The following is a 20,561-nucleotide window of genomic DNA, read 5'->3' as shown; positions in this document are numbered from 1 at the left end:
CATATTTGACTCCAACGTTCATAACAAATAACTTAAACCTCATTACTCAATACTTTTGAATCAGTCGGCTCAGTATTTTGTTGATTTTAGCAAAACTTCACAAGCGATGAAATCTGACAAAACACAGAAATCAAATAAACATTTCACAAAACCAGCGCATTTTAACATCAAATGTACAAAATCCTGAATTTTATCAGCCAATAAGAAAGAAAAGATGAAATAAAAACAGAAAACACATAAAAGATGTTAACATGTGTGTGTGTCGCTCTGTGTCCTGTAGAAGCTGGAGGAGCGCTTCAGGATCAGCAGGAGGGAGCTGATTTCATTTGAGTTCACCATCCTGGTCGCCCTGGAGATGGCGCTCTACCTCCCCGAGAGTAAAGTCATGCCTCATTACAGACGGTTAGTGCAGCAGCAGCAGTTATAGCAGCACATCGATCCCTTCCCTCCAGGGACTAACAGCACCTTCCAGCTCCACACTATGACGGACGGATCCTCATCACACGCCGAGGAATCATCCTCCTCTCCACTCACGAGGCGGACACCAAAGTTCGGCCGCACCGTGACGAGACGGCAGGCCCGACAGAGAGAGAGCGTCATCACCTTCTTCTCTCCTCCACCGAAACACCAAAGCGACGACACACTGTGATCGACGGCTCATCTCAAACCCTCAAAATCACGTCTCTCTTAAAAGGAATATTTAATTTTTTTCACTTCCTGTGAAAAATAATCATATCTTTGTCCATCTTTCCTGTAAAAAAAAAAACAATCTATTTACTCACCGGCTCCTTGGCAGAGACTTTACTTTCTAAGGAATATTTTTTTTAAACTTGCATGGCAGGTTTTGGTTACATTTAAGGTTTTGAAGGAAAAAGTCCTCTTTTGTAAAATCTCTGCAGTGGAGCAGGTGAGTAACAAGTTGGCCAAAACTTTGTAAAGAACAACCAGACGTTCACAAACCAGCCTCACCTCGAGGTTTCATTTAACTTTTAAGTGAACAAGAACAAGAAATCCTGTCATGCAACGCTCAGAAAATATTCGATCATGTGATATGACGGAAGGCTCCAAAACTAAACGACCAAATAGACCTCGAGGTGAGGCCGGTTTGTCGCCTTTTGTTTCCAACTGTGAAGCTGAAGCCTGTTTTCTGTCAGGTTTTTCCATTGCACCTGTATCCTGTTCACACAGCTCTGGATCTGACATGACTCTTTGGTTTTCCACTGGAATCATTAACATTTCATACAGTATGTGTCACTGCTACCTGAATGTACCAGCTCAACCTTTTGAAAAACAAATCCACCCTCACATGCTGGATTTGACAAAACGTGAGAGCTCGTATAAGACAAAATACTGCTGCAATGGAAAAACCTTTTAACTGACGGGTAAAACGTCTGACAGTGATTCCTGTCAGGCTACAAACAAAGTGAAATCTGGTGTGTTCACTCGCAAAGTGGTCAGCTTGTCACAGAAATCTAGAAATTTAAGGGTGAAGTTGGGTTACTTAAGAGGAGAAAGAGTCCAGAAACATTACAAGCTCACAGCTGTAATTAAACAGCTGTCTTTAATGCTTCCCAATTTTTTTTTTTTGGTGAGTTTACTGTACTGTAGGACAAAACGTACTTTTAAAGTCGTTGCTCTAAAACAGTTTGGAGATTGTTGCCTTTGTAGCACACTGGTCTCCAAGAGCTAAAATGCTAAGAAATATTGAAGACGGTTTCTAAGATGACACTTTGGTTATTTTTGCTTTAAAGCTGTTGACAGTCACTAACCGTAATCATGGGTCTTGTGCATCCGACAATCATTTTACTGCACTTCAGTTTTAACTGAAGCAGTCATTGTTGAATCATGTCTTCCTTTTAACAGGTTTTTAAGCCATAAGAGAAATTATGTCAGTACCGTGGTAGCATTAGCTCCCATATCAAACGGAGAAATTTGTTTCTCTGATGTCATACCTTCCGTTCATTTTTTATGAAGTGTGGTTTCATCGTAGTGTCACATTGTTCCGACTCTAATGTCAGCACTTTTCTTTCTTCTTTTTTTTTTGAAGATATTTACACTCACTAGCTTCGCTGCTCCTTCTGCATTCTTTCATTTACTGAACGAATCAGCGGGTCTCTTACATTTCTAAGCATCAGCAAGCTTTACAATCACTCTCACTGAGCTGCTGTCAGAAGCTCCGCTGCAGGAGTTTAAGGGTTTAAGTGCCTTGCCTAAGGGCACCTGAAGTGTCGTTGTTCAAGAAGAGGAAAGTTGTTTCAAAATTCTTCCCCTTGGAACCCAGGGATTCAAGCCGGCAACTTTTTAGTCACAGGCCTCCTGGTTTCTCTCGATGTATTATTATCTGTATTGTGGTCTCTGTCCTGTTCTCGTGTTGTCACCCTTCCTCTTTTCTGACAGCTTGTTGTCACCGTCAAAAGGTCTTCAAGAGGAAATAACACAGTGACTTCCTGGAAGATTAGTATACTTCCCCATCTCGTGTGCTTCTTTGAGGTCACACTGAAATACGTGATAACGGGTCACAACAAGGCCTGTCTTGTTCCAAATGCTTCTTTTAGACGCAACTTCTCCAAATTCGGGGGACACAAACGGACTTTCCTTTTGCGGTCTTTAATGCTCCCGAGAGGTGGAAAACAGAAGTCACATCACAGCAGAGGCAGGCTGATTTGGTTGATATATGGGGTTAGTCGTTTTCATTTGACGTTTTGTGCAGCAGAGCTGACTAGCGTTAGCGCTCGAGGTGAAGAGACGCAAAACACGGCGGCTTTAAAACCCCTGAAACCGACACATCAGCACACTTTCGGTACAATAATCCTGTAAAGACACTGAAACACAAAGTAACTGTAAAGACTCGTGTTAAGTGGAACTCACTGTGGTCGCAGACGGCCTCGTACTTTCTGCACTGTAACAGGAACAGGTTACAACACATGTTGTAACAGGAAGATCACAACTACCAAAAAGACCTTTCTGTTCATGAACTACCTTAGAAAAACATTTCATTTCATGTGTCAAAAGTCAGTCGATGTTATTTATTCAGTTCTCACTGTATCATAAAAAGGGACAAACATTTAACCAAGCGGAGGCCTCTAACAGGATGTTTAAGCAGTAAACTGGTGTCAGGACTTAATGGAACATTTTACTTGAGCATTTAAAATGTTGTTTTGTGTTTTTTTTTTAGTGGTTACTAGCAGCCATGTTGGAAAACGACTGCACAAACACTCCCTATAAGGCCTCTGTTGTTTTTGCACTTTGCCTTTTTGCTTCACAATCCTGATTTTTTTTTTTTTTAATTCACTAAGTAACAAGTGTAATAATATTTTTCTACATGTGAAGTATCTTATTGTATTGTTGTATATTGAAAACTGACCGAGTCACTGAACTTTATTTATTGCTAATAATACTCCAGATGAAGAATCGTGTTTTAAACGATCAAAGAGACGATGCAAAGTATCGTCACACCCGTTCATTTTAATTTCAACTTTTGGATTTAAAACACTTTTCTTCATCTCGAGGTTTCACGTCAATGTTCTTCCACTGGTGTTATTTCTCTAGTGTGTTAAAAAGGGAACTTTGTATTTCGGAGTCTGGGTTCATCTCCACGTAAATGTTGGAGCAGGAGATCTGATCACGTTCGCTTTAGATTTAAAAAGCTCCGTTACACGATCGAAACAACGCAACAGGTCACGACTAAGCATCTGTTTTTTTTTGGTCAGATGTGTAAAGCTTCTTGTTTGAGTTTGGTTAATATCAAATATACTTTATGTGTATTATGTAGGTCGTAGTGGGTGGCGGTGGTGGTGTACTGGAGTACATTATATTGAAAGTGTTCCTAATATTTTGCCCCCTTCATGATGGAGCCCCCTTCAATATAATGCACTCCACTACACCACCATCACCACCCACTGTGACCTCAATAATAAACATAAAGTAAAATTATCACCTTTCTGACAATGTCAAGAAAAACTGAAAACGTATAAGCTTCGTAAAAAAAGTAAAATTTATGGCAGAGCTGTTGTATTGGATTGTGCTCGGTGAGTGTGTATCAGGCTTTGGATACACACACACACACACACACACACACACACACAATACTTGTAATTAGGATCAATTCATTGCTGGTTTTGATTTTCTTCGGGAATTTCCTGACGATAAGAAAACTTTTCCTTTAAAAGGGCCGTACCAGTTACTTGTCATGTTTCGCCTTCCATACCAATGTTTCCCATTCGAAAATCTCATAGTAGACTCTTTAAGTTGTATGAAGCATCACAGTGCACGTCAAGTCTACGTATTTTGTTTATGTTATGTAATTGTCAATCTGGAGTTAAAGCGCACTGACACGTAACTGAAAAAGACACTGTAGACTTGATGTTCACTGTGACAAATTACACACACGTGTTTCAAGACAAGGCTAGTTGATTTTGCAGAAGTGAAAGCAGTGGCTGCCTGAAAGTTGAGAAATCATGTTTGAAAATATGAAATTCTGCAACACACTTTGGAAATTGGAAGCTAAAGCTAAGTCTGGAAGCTAAGGCTTGTTAAAACACTGGTGTGGTCCTTTAAAGACAGGAGGCCAGTTTTTTTTTTTTTTTTAATGTTCTCTCCTGTTCTGACAAAAGTGGTGAAGAATCCTCACGCCACGGTTTGCACTGAGACACTTCAGAGCAGAGTCGTATATTTAAACTGTTGTCGTAGTTAAAAAAAAAAAAAAACGATGAAAGAGGGGAAAAAGTAATTTTGGCAATAAATACAAAAGATGCTAAAATCAGCATTTCAATAGACAACTTGTTAACTACAGGACTCTGCTTGAGAGTAGAAACGGCACACGGTCTTCCAAAGTCGTCTTCTCTACATTAGAGATTCGTGATATTGATTCTATGCAGCTTTTATTCTCTCAGTTGACCTTCATCCTCCTCCTCCTCCTCCTCCTCCTCAGTGTGTTTACCTGTAACGTGCCACAGCGTTTTCACCTAATACTCCTTTATTTAAACCTCACACCCACATGTTGTATTTAGTTTGTTTCTTTTGTGTCAAATAGATATTTTATTCTTCTTTGAGCACCGTAAGGCTGAAAAGGGAAATATTTACCAAGTGTTTGTCTTCCATTTATAATTTGATTTTACATTTTAAGTTAATTCTAAGTTAAATTTATTTGACTTTTGCATTATGTTTTTTTTTTTTTTTTTTTGACTATACGGACGAGCCATTCAGCAGTTTGGCAAAATTTCAGTTAAGGCATTACAATCCGTGTTAATATTATTTATGTTAGTTTGGGTTCAGCTGTTGTTGCCTCTTTTCTACACAACACATGTAGTGAGCCGGATGGAAACAGATTAAGGACACCACAAATTAAGATTTAACAAGAGTAGTTTGTATTTTTATGTAATGTGACATTAACCTTCAACAATATCAACCTGCTTTCAGTGTCTTGTACTAACTACACTGTTAACAGCAGCTGTTTACTGTGTAGTTACATTACAGGACAGTTAGTCTTGAATGCAAAATTGGAGATTAATAGATGACGATATTTATAAAAAAAAAAATATTTTGTAAAAGATAAAGACCATATGCTGTTACAACTGCCAATGTACAATACATGTTAAGTTTATTTTCATTAAAAATATGTGATTTAAAGCTTTTCTTCGAGTGATTCTTTTACTAAATTCATTTTCTTTCACTTCAATTAGATGCTGTTTGTGTCCTAACGAGGTTGGAGAGTAAAGGGGAGGAAGCTGTGATAATAATAATATTCTTGTACGGAGGCCAGGAGGGGCCAAGGAAGAAAAAAAAAAAAAAATGTGTGCCCTCGATTTAATAATTGATATGCATGGAGTATCTAATTAGTGCTGTTGATTTATCTGTTTTGCCTGATCCCCAGAGGACACCAAATGCATTCAGTCAGCCGGAGCTTCGAAGGAAGACGATTGGTTGATTGATTTACTTCAGGTACGCTTAAGGGGACATAACACAGTGTTGTGTTTACAAGTATACAAGTGCCTGAGCAATGGAGCAAGTGGAGCATCCTCATTATTCAATTAGTGGGAGCAAAGTTATGGTTTTGCTACCCCACTTTTTGTCTCTTTAAAATAAACTTATCATCATACAGTCCTCGCAATCAGGTGATTACATTTAAGCAGCCTTTATCAATGATCATTTTTCTATTTTCAGCAACTGACAAAAACAAGTAGTGAAAAAATCTGACGTTTTCAGATCACCATTTGAGTTCAGTCCAACCCGTAGTGAGAGTGAGACAGACAGCGGAGCTTTTCCTCACAGCGACAAAGTGTCTGAATTAGTAACTTGTTTAGACTTCTGCAAAACACTCTGCTTTAGTTTCAGTTTTAGTCAGAGTTTGGACAGAATTATTTTTAAATATGATGACGCATCACTCCGTCTTCTGCGCTGTGCTTCCATTATCATGATCATTCTCTCGTTTTCTCATACACGTTTAAGTGGAAGTAAGGTTTAGTCTTCAACTAAAACGGCCCTTTTAAGTCTTGAGGAGCAAAAATCACCTGCTGAGTTGTGCATTAAAATAGTCCTTGATTTGAGATAACGTAGGTTAAAATAATCTGCTTTTGAAGTTATGATTATTTATTCCTGTATAACATTACAACTGCATCAGCTAGCTCCCACTAGAACCTGTTTGTGGGATTGGAAAGAATCAGGAACTGAAGTTTTATCCTCATGGTGCATCAATTATTGATATTTATTTCACAATATTCTTCCATCATCCACAAATGAAGCTTGTTTCACACAGCAGTGAAGCATCCATACATACACATCAAACTGCAATAACAAAAAATATATCACATATATATTTGTACAGTTACATGACAGAAGAGCTTATAGATATAACTGTTCTTACTGTTAGCTTTGTTAAACCATGTTAATATATTTTTGCTTATTTGCCAGCAGTGACCAAAATAATTTCAGTTCACCTAAACGACTAAAGCACTAACTATCCCTCCTGGAATCTCAGGAGAAAAGATCAGTTTTCAATCTAAACTTTTTTTAATAACCAAAGTATAACTGCCAGCTGATTTTAGGTGCAGAAGGAGGTGAATAAGAGGAATTACGGTGAACTGGAAGCGAACAAATTGCACAACATCACCGCAAGCTTGCATCATTAGCAAACATTATGTAAGCAAGTAAGCGACCTACGACGACGTTCTGCCAAGCAAAACTCTTTCAGTTTGGATCTGTAATTCTGGAGGCATGAAACATAGAAAAGAGAGATACCAGGAGCTAAAGTAATGATCTTCTCCTTCACAGATATGTATCCACATCTAAAGGCTGAACTTCCTGTTCCACCACTACATTACTTTTTCCTTGTCTGTTTTCAATATACCTTACAATAACTGACAAAAATAACTTATCTTTAAGAAAATAACTTACTTTAATAATACTTTAAAAACTTAACAGGATTTAAGATAGGCTTAGCTAAAAACAGAAGTAGCTAAAGTGACTCTTAACCTGAAGCAAACTGTTATTATGAATGACTTCTTATAAGATGTCACTGAGAGAAAAAACTTTTTCTGTGTGAGTGATACTCATCCAAACAACCATCTGTTCACGTGTTGGCCACTGAGGGAGTAAACAGGGTGTCACTACTGCTGAGAGAAATTAACATTGGAGTACAAAGACTCTGAAACATCTTTGGCATCAGTTTGTGCTTCAGTGTGTATGCGAGGTGCAGAGTAGATAACATTATCAGCATGACCACGGGGGGCGCTGCTGTGTGAGGAGGCAGCACCGCTGGAAAGATCTACCTGAGTGTAGACGAGTTCACTCGAGTTGTCTTCAGTCTGGAAGAAAACAAAGAGCTCAAGGTTTATAACTTATTGACTGTTTTAGTCTTAATAGCCACTTAAATCTTCTATTTTAGTTTGTAACTGAATTACATTTTCTTTTCTTTAAATATACATAACCAACAGAACTCTAAAGTTCCAAAAGATTACTTTTTTTTTTATCTTGAGTGCGCAAATTACTATCATGTGCTAATCCCACTTTTGTCAGTTGTTTGGAACAAGAAAAACTAATTTTTGGGACTGAAGGTGATGCAGCTGATGTGGGACGAGCAGAGAGCAACCACCAAAGACCGTTATTGGCTGAGATATCTGTCAATCATTCAAACACGGCCCAAAACAGGCTCCTCTTTATCTTAAAAGTGAGAAGCTGCTGCCTACAGTATATGTTTTCTATTGGACTTTGCTAATAAAAAGAGAGAGAGAAAAGATAAAAGGTTTGTTGAGAGATTTGTTCTGGTTCAATCGATCTGGTTATTTTTGCCGAACATGAACAGGATCCAAAATGGAATCAGCTATCAGAACCCATCTCTAAGTACGAAGTAAGAAGCTATTCCTGGCACAGGAGTAAGGTGTAGTTATCGGATTTGCTGCTAGGTACTGTATGCCTTCAGTTTGGTAAAACTGAAACTGGGGCTGAAAGGGAGAAGATTCACTTTAGAGTTTCTTCTCGTTCCTACAGTTGGATGTTTGAGTTTCACTGTGCAGAATCATGTATATGCAGAGTTTGACACTAGAAGGATGTTTTCACATTCATCTGCTGAAAGTGGAAAGTTTCTCTGTGCTCATTGAAAATCTGATTTTAAGGGACGAGCCTGATTTGTGACATTACAACTAGTTTGGATGCCATTTTAGGATTTTAACATGGCAACCTTAAGACTCACTTTTATCTCCGGCTTTTAATTGTGTTTAATCTGTTTTTATTTCTATCTGATTTATTTGGGTTTAAATTTGCATTTAAACTTGTTTCTATTTTAACCTTGCTCTATTTTTCACAATCATCTGTTATACACATATATGTCCTCATGCTTGTATGTGTACACATTTGTCTTTGTGAAGCACTTTGGTGTAAAACCTGTTTGCTTTTTAAAGTGCTATAAACTTGAAACTTTACTTGAGTAAAAGTACCACAATATAAAAATACTCCATTACAAGTAAAGGTCCTGCATGAAAAATCCTACTTTAGTAAAAGTTCAAAAGAAGTTAAAGTATTGCAGTAAAAGTAGTGGTTTGGTCCCTCTGACTGATATATTATTATATATGACATCATTAGATTATTAATACTGAATCATCAGTGTTAGAGCAGCATGTTACTGTTGTAGTTGCTGGAGGTGGAGCTAGTTTACACTACTTTATATACAGTTAGCTAGTTCAGTCCAGTGGTTCCCAACCTAGGGGTTGTGCCCTCCAAAGGGTCACCAGATAAATCTGAGGGGTCGTGAGATGATTAATGGGAGAGGAAAGAAGAAAAAACAAAGTTCTGATACACAAATCTGTTTGGACTTTTTCTCTAACCTTTGACTTTTGGTGAAATATTGGATCATTTGAACATTTATTGAAATGAAAGAATGTGAGAAGTTTATAGGGAAAAATCACTATTTGGTGGAGCTGTTAACAACTCATAGACATGTGAAATGTGACCCCGACTACACACTGCTTTTTGTAAGACGTCAGAAATTAAAAAGGTTGGAAACCGCTGGTTTCATCTTTAACAATGTGTTGTATTTTAAAAGCTTGTTATATTATCCATTGTGTCAAATCTTCATCTGAAAAGTAACTAAAGCTGTCAAATAAATGTAGTGGAGAAGCTGCTGATTGAAGCAGAGCAGAGTTAGCAGGTAGTGAATGTTCTCTTAAAGCTACAGTTTGTCAGTAAAAAAACTACTGTAGCTACAACTTCGACCCTGGAGAAGAAAACAAAGTCTCCCCTGTGCCTCCCGACCATGATGTGGATGCTGATGCAGGAATGGTTAACACTACTGTTTTCTAACCACAAAGCTAAAATGCTGTGATAGTCTTTTCTTACTTTGTTCAGAGGACGGGATGCTGTGGCAGCGGTGAAGCTGTAGTCATCTGAGGTCTCGACTCCACTTGGTTTGGTGAATTTGGCAGAGTAAATTGAAGAGATTTCCACAGGAGGAGATCTGCTCTGTCTGCCGTCCTCTCTGGTCTCCTCGTACACTCGGTTGGCCTGCAGCAGAAGAAGAAGAGGAGGGGTTTGGTTTGGATTAATATCAGCTGGTTTCACAAACACTAACAATGCTCAGATGTCACAAATTCACTCAAACTCACCCGTGTGACATCAGCATATTCTGTTTCCACAAGAGGTTCTGAAAAACAAGATTAAGATTCAAGATTAAGTAAACTGTTAAAATATCTGTCAAAGAGAAACTTTAGTCCTTTCTGATCAAAATCTTCCAGGAACTACTGTTGCCCATTCCTGTTTGAGCATCTGAAGAACTCTGATGACAAGTTTAAAAACAACAGTAGTAATATTCACACATTAAAGACACAGTCATCACTTTGTTCTGTGTCTTTCCTGTTGTATGATTCTGATGTTTGAGTTGAATGTAATGAATGTATGAAAAGGAGATTGAAAACTGAAAACTGTATATTGTGTTTGTTTTTCAGTTATTTGCTCCTTTAAGCCATTACTCCATAACCAACAGTAGCTAGAAAGATAGCTTTTAGTTAGCTAAAGCTTGCTAACCCAAACTTTAAAGATGTGTTTTAGCAGAAATGTGAAGCAAATTTACTCCTGACTTTATTTATGTGAATTTGGCAGTTGGACAGTTTGTGGTAAATGAACACACAAACTGCACAACTTAGACAATAACCAACATGGACTGTTCCAAACTTATCAGCAACTCAAAATCTATTTTCCTTTTGTCTCTGTTAACTCACGAAGTCCAACAGTTGCAGGAAATGTGAATTTTCACTCAGAGTTTTTACTCAAGTTGTAAATGTAAGTCCAACAGATTTGTCTGTTTACCTGCATCTTATAAACTTAGTATTTAACTTTGTGATTAATCTGTGTGATAGTTTTAAATAGTTGAACTGTGACAATATTTAATGTAAAATGAAACCAGCAGTGGTGACATGTAATATAACTTTCCCCTGTAGATTAATATCATGTGGTCATATCTCTGTGTCATCACAGAAGTCTGGAGAATATCTTGGTGAAAACAGACAAAACAAGATTCAGAAATGTTGAAGCTGCCATAAGATTAAATGTTTTTTAACACCTGCTGACAGAAGAGGTACAAGAGTTGGTTTATGGTGTCGTTAAAGTCCACCTGAGCATAATTTGGTCAGTTTTAAACTCTTGTGAAGGCACACTGTGTTTCTGCCTGGATCATTATGCATTCATTTACCTAGTTGTTACCTCGTAAATAAACTGTACCTTTGAAAAGTTTGTCTTGAAACAATACACTGAAAATGGACCAGCTGAGTACAAATTGCACATTGTTTGTGAGAATATTTGTTTCACATGTGAAAGTTAGTTTGTTAGAAATAGTTTCAGATGTTCACCTTTGGGTTTAGAGGCTCTTTTCTTGCAGTACATCAGCACAGCCACAGAGAACAGGAGCAGTATGACGACCAGAGTCAGACCCACGTACAGCAGCACATCTGTTGTAGTTTGAACAGTAGAACAGGTTTATGGTTTACACCGATGCTTGTTGTTCAGTTTTACATTGCATATAAAATACCAGTCAAAAGTTTGGGCACGCCTCCTCATTCAAGAGTTTTTATTTATTTCTATTATTTTCTACATTGTAGAACAATACTGGAAACATCAAAACTATGAAATAACACATATGGAATGAAGTAGTAAGCAAAGAAAGTGTAAAAAAGTTTAGATTCCTCAAAAAAAGCCACCTTTTTTGTTTGCTACATAATTCAATGTGTGTTATTTCATAGTTATTTCAGTATTCTACAATGTAGAAAATAGTAAAAAAAAAAATAAAAAAAAAACAAGAAAAAAACCTTGAATGAGTAGGTGCTTTTGACTTGTACTGTTGTATCTGGGAACATGCATAAATGGACTCTGAACTAATAGCAACACCTGCAGTATTACCAACTGAGCTTTACTACTGACATTATAACAACACTGAAATAAAAAAAAGTAACATGCAAATAAACAAATTCATGTACTTGCACATGTAACATTAAACTTAGTCACAGAAATCTTTCTGATTGTCTGGCAGGTGTTGGTTAAAGAGTATGTACACCCTCAACTTCTGTCTGGCTGCCTCATGCCAGAATATTTAAAAATGTGATGTAGAGAGTGAAGTGGAGGCTTGGCAATGTGGTACGTGCAGGGGGACAAGAGACAGATTTACACACTGACCATCACACTGGCCTAGAAATACTAGGCTGGTTTAGCAGCTTTGGAGGGTTTTGTTTTTGCTGGAAAAAATAATCTGTAACTTATCTAGGAGAGTCCTCTGTCTCTGTGAGTAAAAGTAAAGTTCCAAAGGTAAATGTACCTGAACCTCCAGCTGGTGTCTCAGTTTGCTGCTCTTCAGACTGGTTGGGCGTTTCAGTGGAGCTCCTTCTCAAACTCTGTGTTGTTGTTGGTGTGGAGGCTGATTGAATTGACGTTAAAGAAGGTCTGAGAGTTAAGTTTGGTTTTGAAGTGGGTGGAGCTGTTAACAACAAAAAAGAAACAAGAAAACTGATACAAAAGAAATCCTGATGAGAGAAATAAATGGTCCTTTAGCTGATCAGCTGCTTAAAAACTGATGGCGACATTTAAATGAAATAATCAGTTCATTATTTTTATTCCTGAAAACACTGATGCAGTAAATGGACACTTACTGTATCAATCATCCCATTGATTTGCTAGACCAAATAGCAGGTTATTAAAATATCAGCTGCAGTCAGAAAAACGTGAAAACTTTCCTCTGACCAAAGCCGGGATTATGCTGGGGGCCTCCAACCTCTAAAACCCACCCTCCAAACCCCCACCAACTGTGGCCTCTTCCTGGCTTTCCTTTTCTTTTTTTTGAAAATCAAATAAATTAGTGTGTGTGCTGAAATACAAACCAATCAATGCAGTTACTTTATTTGCAAATAAGAAAAAAATATGATTGGTTTGCTGGCTGTGTCTGTATCATGATGATGACGATGAGTCAGGTCAGGTTAGATGGTGACTGTGGGAATTGAGCTGACAGCGTGTGAAACATCTTCAAATACTTCAAACATCATGGACAACAAACGTTGGAGCAGCAACGAGAAGGACAAAAAAGAAAAGGATATCAAAGACATTGAACTTTGGAAAAACATACCATCCATCTCCACTGTTTTCAAAAGTCGGCTTGCTAGAAAAGAGCCTGGAGAGGACAATGCTAACAGCGAAGAGGAGGAGCAGCAGCTAGTTCAGCTGAGCATAAGCATGAAATTGAGACAGAAGGCAGAGAACCACAGCCCTGCGATAGCAGGGCCACCTGTCCAACTGCTCCACCCTCATCTCCACCTGAGCCCGACACTGATGCGGATGGCAGAGACCTGGTGGCGGGTAGGTTAACAATTTAGAAGCCCCACAATTTATCTTTTACTTTTTACCTATTTCAACCATACTTTTAGCTAACTATGTCAACCATTCAGGCGCCATAATGAAGTGACTGAGAGGACTGTTAAAAATTGTGCTGGGGTATTTTTTCATAAGATAAAATTCATTGATTTAACCACATGGCTAAATGACAACAACACAGGGGCATGTGACATATAGCGTCTTGCTCTGTCAGAACAGTGATAGCAGGGTGCTGGGGAGCGTGGTGAGAGAAAAACCTCTCGCCTCTCACCGCACACGCACGTCAAGTTCATCCCAGCGCCCAGCGTTCATCCCTAAGTCTACTGTTTCAAAATCAAAGAATACATTTATTAATCTGACAACTCACAAAATAAGGTCTGTCTGTCTGTTTATATCCTGTTTAAGCCTTAAAAACTGAGAAAATCCATAGACATAGGTTGGCCATTTTATGGTATAGTATTTTATTTACTTGATATGTTTTTCTATATTCGTGTCCTTAAATCTGTGTTGCATGGCTTGTGTGTTAAGTGTAAATTACCATTTTACTAACCCATAACTGCATCTTTAACATTTTTATCAAGATCAACATAATGATTATTGTGTTTGACCTATATGTACTGTTTATTGCTGCTCCACATGTCTGCATGTATCAAAAGATGGTTGTGGTCAGTATTGCTGGCTGTGTTTTGTTGCTTCATGTTGCTTGTGTATGCCATTGAGCTACACACTGTATGCTAATGTGTTGATATTGTTGCTGTTGGCCCGGGAACGTATTGCTGCAGTCATGTGTTGTAAATCCTGTATGATAGAAGATATCTACAGGTGTTCATAGGCTGTAGCCTGTTAGTGTAAATCCTGTATAACATACAGGTGTTTCCAACCGATAGTAGCCTACGCTGAAAACCTATCATTCAAAACCTGTATTGCACATGTGTGGAGCGGTGGGGGGGCCTCCAGGATTTTGTGCCCAGGGGCCTCTGCATTCTTAATCTGTGCCTGCTCTGACCTCCAGAAACATGAAGAAACATTTTCATGACTTTCAGTAGAAACTCACCATCTGTGACGTTGATCTTAAACTCCCTGTATTTGTCAAACCAGAAAGGTTTGTCCAAACCACACACGTAACGTCCAGAGTCAGATTTGGTCAGCTGTGTGATGGTCACATCCAGACGACGTCCTTCAGGTGTTTCTTTATATTCCATGATGTATCTGCCTATTCGATCTCTGACATCATACATTTCAAAAATGTATTTGTCACATATGTTCACATACTTTACAGTACAGAGGTACTTCCTTTCTCCAGTGTTGGTATAGGGACATTGAACTGTGATATTTTGTCCTTCAGTTCTTGTAAAACTGTGGATTTCTGAATTGATGAGACCAATGTTTCCATCCTGCAGTGCTGTTGAAAAAAAATCAATAGTCAATAATTCACATTTACACTGATCCACAGAGTCACACTGGGAGCTGCCCAGTTCAACCAGTCTGTAATTTAACGTGATTTAGTCTCTGTCAGGAAGGACTCGATGGATGCAGCATAAATTGTCACATATTTCCAATGATTTGATTTGATTTGATTCCATTTGAATGTTTTAAATTACATCTTTGTCCTCATTAATTTGTTTTCTTTTAACTACTGTCTTTTATTACCTCGGTTTCTTTTTATGAAGTTTTGTGTTTCTTTCACATTTTGTCTTGATGCTTTTTTATGTTTTATGTGAAACACTTTGAATTGTCTAGTTGTTGAAATGTACTATACAAATAAACTTGCCTTGCCTGTATAATCACTTTCCTTCTATTTCAGTAAAAAAGGACTGATCTACATAAGAACATAATAAGTTTCACCTACAGAACAGAGACAAAGTAAACAAACTGCTGTAGCTACAAGTCATGGACAGACAGTGTGTCGCTAACAAGGATTTTGAAGAACAATAATGAAACCAGCATCTAACAGTCTGAAGTGATATTTTCAGCTGTGTTAACATGTTGTTTAATGTGCTGCAGTTTAGCAGGTAATTACCTATCTATCCTGCTAACTCACTTTTCTCCAGTGAATGTTTGTTTGGTGGCTCGTTCAACAAGCTAAGGTACAAAACAAGACGTGTCTTCATGCTTGTAAGTTAGATAAGAAGGAGACTTAATGTGGGTTGTTGCTTGAGTCTGTGGCTCAGCAGTTGACTGCTGTTAATTGCATGTCAAACCAGGGTTTTTCCACATGACAAAACAGTTGTATTCACACACTGTGTTCTTGAAATGACATCGATTTACTTCGGCTGCTACTCATATGTTTCTCTGGTTCTTTAAGAAGTAATATTTTTTTGCAGAATGTACCAGGAAGGTAGTTTGTAATGCAGTTAAGCTAAAACAGTCAGGCTGAAGCAACAGAACACACATTTAGTTATGAGTATGTTAAATAAAATACAACAAAAAGAAACTGAATTTTGTTTTGTATAAAACACAGTTAGAACAAAAGTTGATTTTAGATAAATGTGAACATTTTTTTTAAAAAGGATGATTTCTGGGTGTGTCCTGGTAGCTCACTGACCAAGACACATGCTACATAACCACAACATCCGCGGTTTGATTCTGGCAGCACTTTGTCACCTCCTAGTCTCTCTCTCCCCCTTGTTTCCTGTCTACTCTCTACTGTTGCTGTAATAAACTCTTACAATGACAGACTGTCAACTGAACTGAACAAAACTCGTTTGCATGCAAAAATGTAAAAAAGTCAGTTACTGAAAATTCTCAGTGAGTAAACCCTTCAATGTTACTGATTAAAGGATCATTTTGAGGAAGTAACAAGTACTGGTAACGACTTACATTTTAAAGTGACTCTGGTCATCATGTTTAACCACAGAAACATGAGAAACTGCTAATTTATCACTCAGAATATAACGTAATAAAGAGAAACAGAAATAGAAAGTGAATGTACTCACTGAGGAAGAAGAAGAAGATCAAAGTGTGACGAACTTTCATATTGAGGCTCTGATGGTTTAATTCAGCCTCTCTTCCTTCTTCACTGGCAAACCAGGAACTTCTCACTTCTTTAAATGATGGAGTCCCTCCCCCAAACACACACACACACACACACACACAAACACACACACACACACACACACACACACAGCTCACCATCAGTTTCTCTTTCTACTGCAGGTCTGAGTTGACCTGCAAATACATGCAAGATTTTAGAGCTGTAATGATTAGTGCAACTATTTTCATAATCAAATAATCATTTTAGTCATTTTGTTCAGCAGAAATGACAAATGTGCTGGTTGCAGCTTCTAAAATGTGAGAATTTGATGCTTTCTGTGTCATACATGATGTTAAATTTCTAAGTTTCTTTGGATTTTGGACTGTTGATCGGACAAAACAAGACATTTTAATATATCACTATGGGATATTTTCTGACATTTTATAGACGAAATAAGAGAATAATCAGCGGATCAACTGTTTATGAAATTAATCTTTAGTTGCAGCCCTACAAGGTTTAATATTTCAAAAATAGGAAAACAACACACACACAGTCTTTTAGATAGAAATGTACAGCAGCAGCCCTTATACGTGCTTACCATCACGTCACACACACACACCGAGCACACACACACACACACACACACACACACACACACACACACACACACACACACCAAGCACACACACACACACACCAAGCACACAGCTGTACGCAAGGAAACAAGGATCTGCTCGGATACACGGATTAGTAGAAACATCACACTTACATAGACTTACACAAATACCATGTTCAATATTCACACATACACACACACAGTTGTGGAGGCAAAGCGAGTAACACCAGTCTTCTTCTTTGGTATTTTGTCACTCGCAGAGGAAGTGAGCTCAAACATCACATTTCCAGTTTTAGCTCGTAGCTCTATGAAACCGTGAAAGTGTGTTCTTGTGGTTGTGGGTTTTTTTTTACATTTCAGTCATAGAAATGTTTCTGAATCACAAGCTGTTAAGAACTACTCTGTTCACCTTAACTCCCACTCTCTCTTTATCTCTAGTGACCCAACATTAAACCACCCCAGGAGGAGACACTCGTCCGGGAACATCTCCACCACCCTGGAGATGCTACCGGGGCTGGAGGGCTTCCAACTGGACACCAACGGCAGGGTAGATAAACACACATGAGGGTAGATGTTGTTATGATCGCAGAGCGTTTCATGTGTTCAGATCCTCCTCATTCCCTCTCTTTCTCTCTCTCTTCCCGTCTCAGTCGGTGTCGTACGCTCAGTTCCTGTACCCCACTAACGCTCTGGTGAGACAGAAGCCGTCGTCCACCAGCGACCTGACGCTGCAGATTCCCGTCTCCAGGAGCACACACAGCATGCCGGGCAGGAGCTTCCCTCCCAGTCGACTGAACAGCACTGTGGGACTGGACCTGGGTAATACCTACACACACACACACACACACACACACACACACACACACACACACACACACACACACACACACACATACACACACACACACACACACACACACACACACACACCTCTGCTCTCCTCACTATCAGTTTCTCTTTCTACTGCAGGTCTGAGTTGACCTGCAAATACATGCAAGACTTAAGAGCTGTAATGATTAGTGCAACTATTTTCATCATAAAATAATCATTTTAGTCATTTTGTTCAGCAGAAATGACAAATGTGCTGGTTGCAGCTTCTCAAATGTGCGAATTTGATGCTTTTCTGTGTCATACATGATGGTAAATTTCTAAGTTTCTTTGGATTTTGGACAGTTGATCGGACAAAACAAGACATTTTAATATATCACCATGGGATATTTTCTGACATTTTATAGACGAAATAAGAGAATAATTAGCGGATCAACTTTAAATGAAATTAATCTTTAGTTGCAGCCCTACAAGGTTTATATTTCAAAAATAGGAAAACAGCACATTCATAACTCTGATGCAGTTTGCAGAAACATTGACCCTTTATTGCTACTTTGTGCTACTTCCTCATATCTTTTTATGTCTACATGTGAGTCAGCACCTCATAAGAACAAGTACACAAGAGTTGTTCGATTTCACATAAAGTTGTTTGTCTTCAAACACTTCTCTACTAAAAGAAGAGTGTTTGGAGCTTATTAACATAATCATCATTATAGATGATCAACTGCACTGAGAACGTTGAGTAACTGATCAGAGGGTCTGAGGGCTCGATCAGAAATGTAGGCTGGTGCCAAACCATTCATAGCTTTAAAGGGGACATATTATGTACATTTCCAGGTCTATATTATATTCTGGCTCTATTGTAATACATTTGCAAGATTTACAATTCAAGAAACTCCTTATTTATCTTATGCTGGCTCTTTATGCAGCCTTTCAGTTCAGCCTCTGTCTGAAACAGGCCATTTTATCTCCTGTCTCTATAAGATCCCCCTCCTGATGAGCCCAGTAGAAAACGTCACAAAGAGTTCAGAGCAAGTTGGAGCATTTCTACATACATTAACTTCACGTTTTGGAACTTTAACCACGTTTAAGATAGATATCTGACATCATAACAGTATATAAAGAACAGAAAACCACAGAAAGCACAATATGTTCCCTTTAAAAATTAATAAAGAATCTTAAAATCTATTCTATATTTCACTGGTAACCAGTGGAGGGAGGCCAGTATCGGGGAGATGTGGTCTCTCTTGGTACCAGTGAGGAATCTCACTGCTGCATTTTGAACCAGCTGCAGGTGAGACTGAGAAGACTGACCGACTTCCAAATAACAGGAGTTGCAGGAGTTGAGACCCGAGATAAACAAAGCATGTAAAACATTCTCCAGATGTCTAAGAGAAAGAAAATGTTTGAGGAGCATTTAAATAACATCTCTAACTGCAGAATACACCCCAAGACTGTTTCCAGTAACATCTTCTTAAAACAATGTTACTCTAAAGCTGAATTGGAAATTATTGTTATACATTGTGAGTTAAATAGTGGAAATACTGTGTTCACATTACAAAGTTCTGCCTCAGCCCTCTGCATGGGCACTCCCATTACTGATGTCAGTCTGAGTGACATTGTCAAAGGGTGTCGCACCAACTAAGTCATAAAACTGCGCATGTACATCTAAACTTGATCATCATTATTATGTAATGGATGTAGCTAACACCTCAGAGAAAGCTGTAGACTAGCTGGTGAACATAGTGGAGCATTTAGCAGCTAAAGAGCCAGATATTTCCCTCAGGAGTTGGTAGAGAGCAAAAACAGAGCTAAAGGAGAGTGAATATTGGACTTACATTCACCAGGTGGATAGAAACACATCTTCAGATGAATGATAATGTTGTTCCGTAACTGCTGGATGTGGAAATAAGCAACTGTTTGTCAACAAGTTCAACGGATCAACTTAAAAAATGATAATATGTCAGTGTTGTGTTCACTACTTGTTTCTGCTGCCCCCAAGAGGCCAAAAGATTAGTTAATGCAGGTTTAAAGGTTCTATATATAAGAGTTATGAAGCAACTTACAATTTATTAATCATGCCAATGAGTGAACAGGTTGTAACTGTACTTAAAAAATTGAGAACTTCTCCGACTTTGGTATATCAGCCTGTGGACTGATTTCTATGCGAGGGACCTGGGCAGGATTTTCCGGAGGAGCATCTATGGTGTGTAAGACCGGCGTGACCTGAGTTCAGCTCTCTCTTTTCCTTCAGCATGTGATGCAGTAACCTGATGCCAGATGGACTTCTCAGATGGTTTATTAGACAGAACCATCTGAGAAGTCATCCAAGGAAACTATTCGGAAAAGGGCAGGCACTTTCAAAAAACATACTTGGCAGGAGATTGGATGAACCATCTGTGTATCACCATCTATCACCATCTTACCTTGCGAGGCAGCTGGATTCACAACGCTGATTGGTCCGAACCAACGGTACTACGGACACAAGCTCATAACTTGAAGCCTGACATGATAGATTCTAGCATGATCTTGCGAATCCAGCTGCCTCGCAAGGTAAGTGATGGAGTCAACTGTGAAGGAAAAAAGACATAAATTCTACTCATTGTCCTGCCGGTGGGGTCCGTCTCTGTCCTTCCTGCCAAGCCGGTCACATCATGGATTACAACCTCCAGCAACCACCTGTCAATAAAGAGAAGTTTTCCTAATGATCAGTTTGCTTTTCTCTCCACTGAGCATTCAGCAGCTGTTTCTGTAGAGTCACTCCTGTTCCCCTCATACGTTATCAAAAGCGGGGATAAATTCTCG

The 20,561-nt window shown here is 38.6% G+C and overlaps 3 protein-coding genes across 8 annotated transcripts in view; 2 read left to right on the top strand and 1 right to left on the bottom strand.

Moving 5' to 3' along the window:
• LOC122982001 (CDK5 and ABL1 enzyme substrate 2-like) overlaps positions 1-3,107 on the top strand; it is a 35,271-nt gene extending 32,164 nt beyond the window's left edge. The window contains exon 10 of the mRNA XM_044350927.1: positions 281-3,107. Coding sequence (XP_044206862.1) covers positions 281-427 — 147 coding nt within the window. The 3' untranslated portion in view covers positions 428-3,107. The remainder of the gene's footprint in view (positions 1-280) is intronic.
• A 3,583-nt stretch (positions 3,108-6,690) lies between these two features.
• On the bottom strand, positions 6,691-14,728 carry LOC122982004. Of its 3 annotated transcripts, none has more exons than XM_044350934.1 (6): positions 14,393-14,728; positions 12,293-12,451; positions 11,334-11,432; positions 10,104-10,132; positions 9,829-9,993; positions 6,691-7,802 (listed from the first exon to the last, which is right to left on the bottom strand). In XM_044350934.1, the coding sequence occupies exons 1-6, from the start codon at positions 14,574-14,576 to the stop codon at positions 7,605-7,607; spliced, it is 834 nt and encodes a 277-aa protein (XP_044206869.1). In that variant the 5' UTR covers positions 14,577-14,728; the 3' UTR covers positions 6,691-7,604. The 3 variants fall into 3 exon arrangements, with proteins under 3 accessions (XP_044206869.1, XP_044206868.1, XP_044206870.1); XM_044350933.1 differs by having other exon boundaries at positions 10,095-10,132; positions 14,393-14,727; XM_044350935.1 differs by lacking the exon at positions 14,393-14,728 and adding an exon at positions 13,094-13,175 and having other exon boundaries at positions 6,702-7,802; positions 10,095-10,132.
• The window catches only part of LOC122982006 (CDK5 and ABL1 enzyme substrate 2-like), a 49,799-nt gene continuing 42,019 nt past the window's right edge, over positions 12,782-20,561 (top strand). Inside the window, exons 1-3 of one of the 4 annotated variants that reach the window (XM_044350941.1) lie at positions 12,791-13,323; positions 17,367-17,475; positions 17,579-17,747. In XM_044350941.1, the coding sequence (XP_044206876.1) occupies positions 17,431-17,475; positions 17,579-17,747 (214 nt within the window). In that variant the 5' untranslated portion in view covers positions 12,791-13,323; positions 17,367-17,430. Of the gene's footprint in view, positions 13,324-17,366; positions 17,476-17,578; positions 17,748-20,561 lie in introns of all 4 variants that reach the window. The other 3 variants (XM_044350942.1, XM_044350940.1, XM_044350937.1) reach the window with 3 other exon arrangements.

This window comes from Thunnus albacares, chromosome 5, assembly GCF_914725855.1.
Source record: "Thunnus albacares chromosome 5, fThuAlb1.1, whole genome shotgun sequence".
Taxonomy (NCBI): Eukaryota; Metazoa; Chordata; class Actinopteri; order Scombriformes; family Scombridae; genus Thunnus; species Thunnus albacares.
The sequence above is the reverse complement of the archived record's forward strand: the minus strand, read 5'-3'. Positions and strand labels throughout refer to the sequence as shown.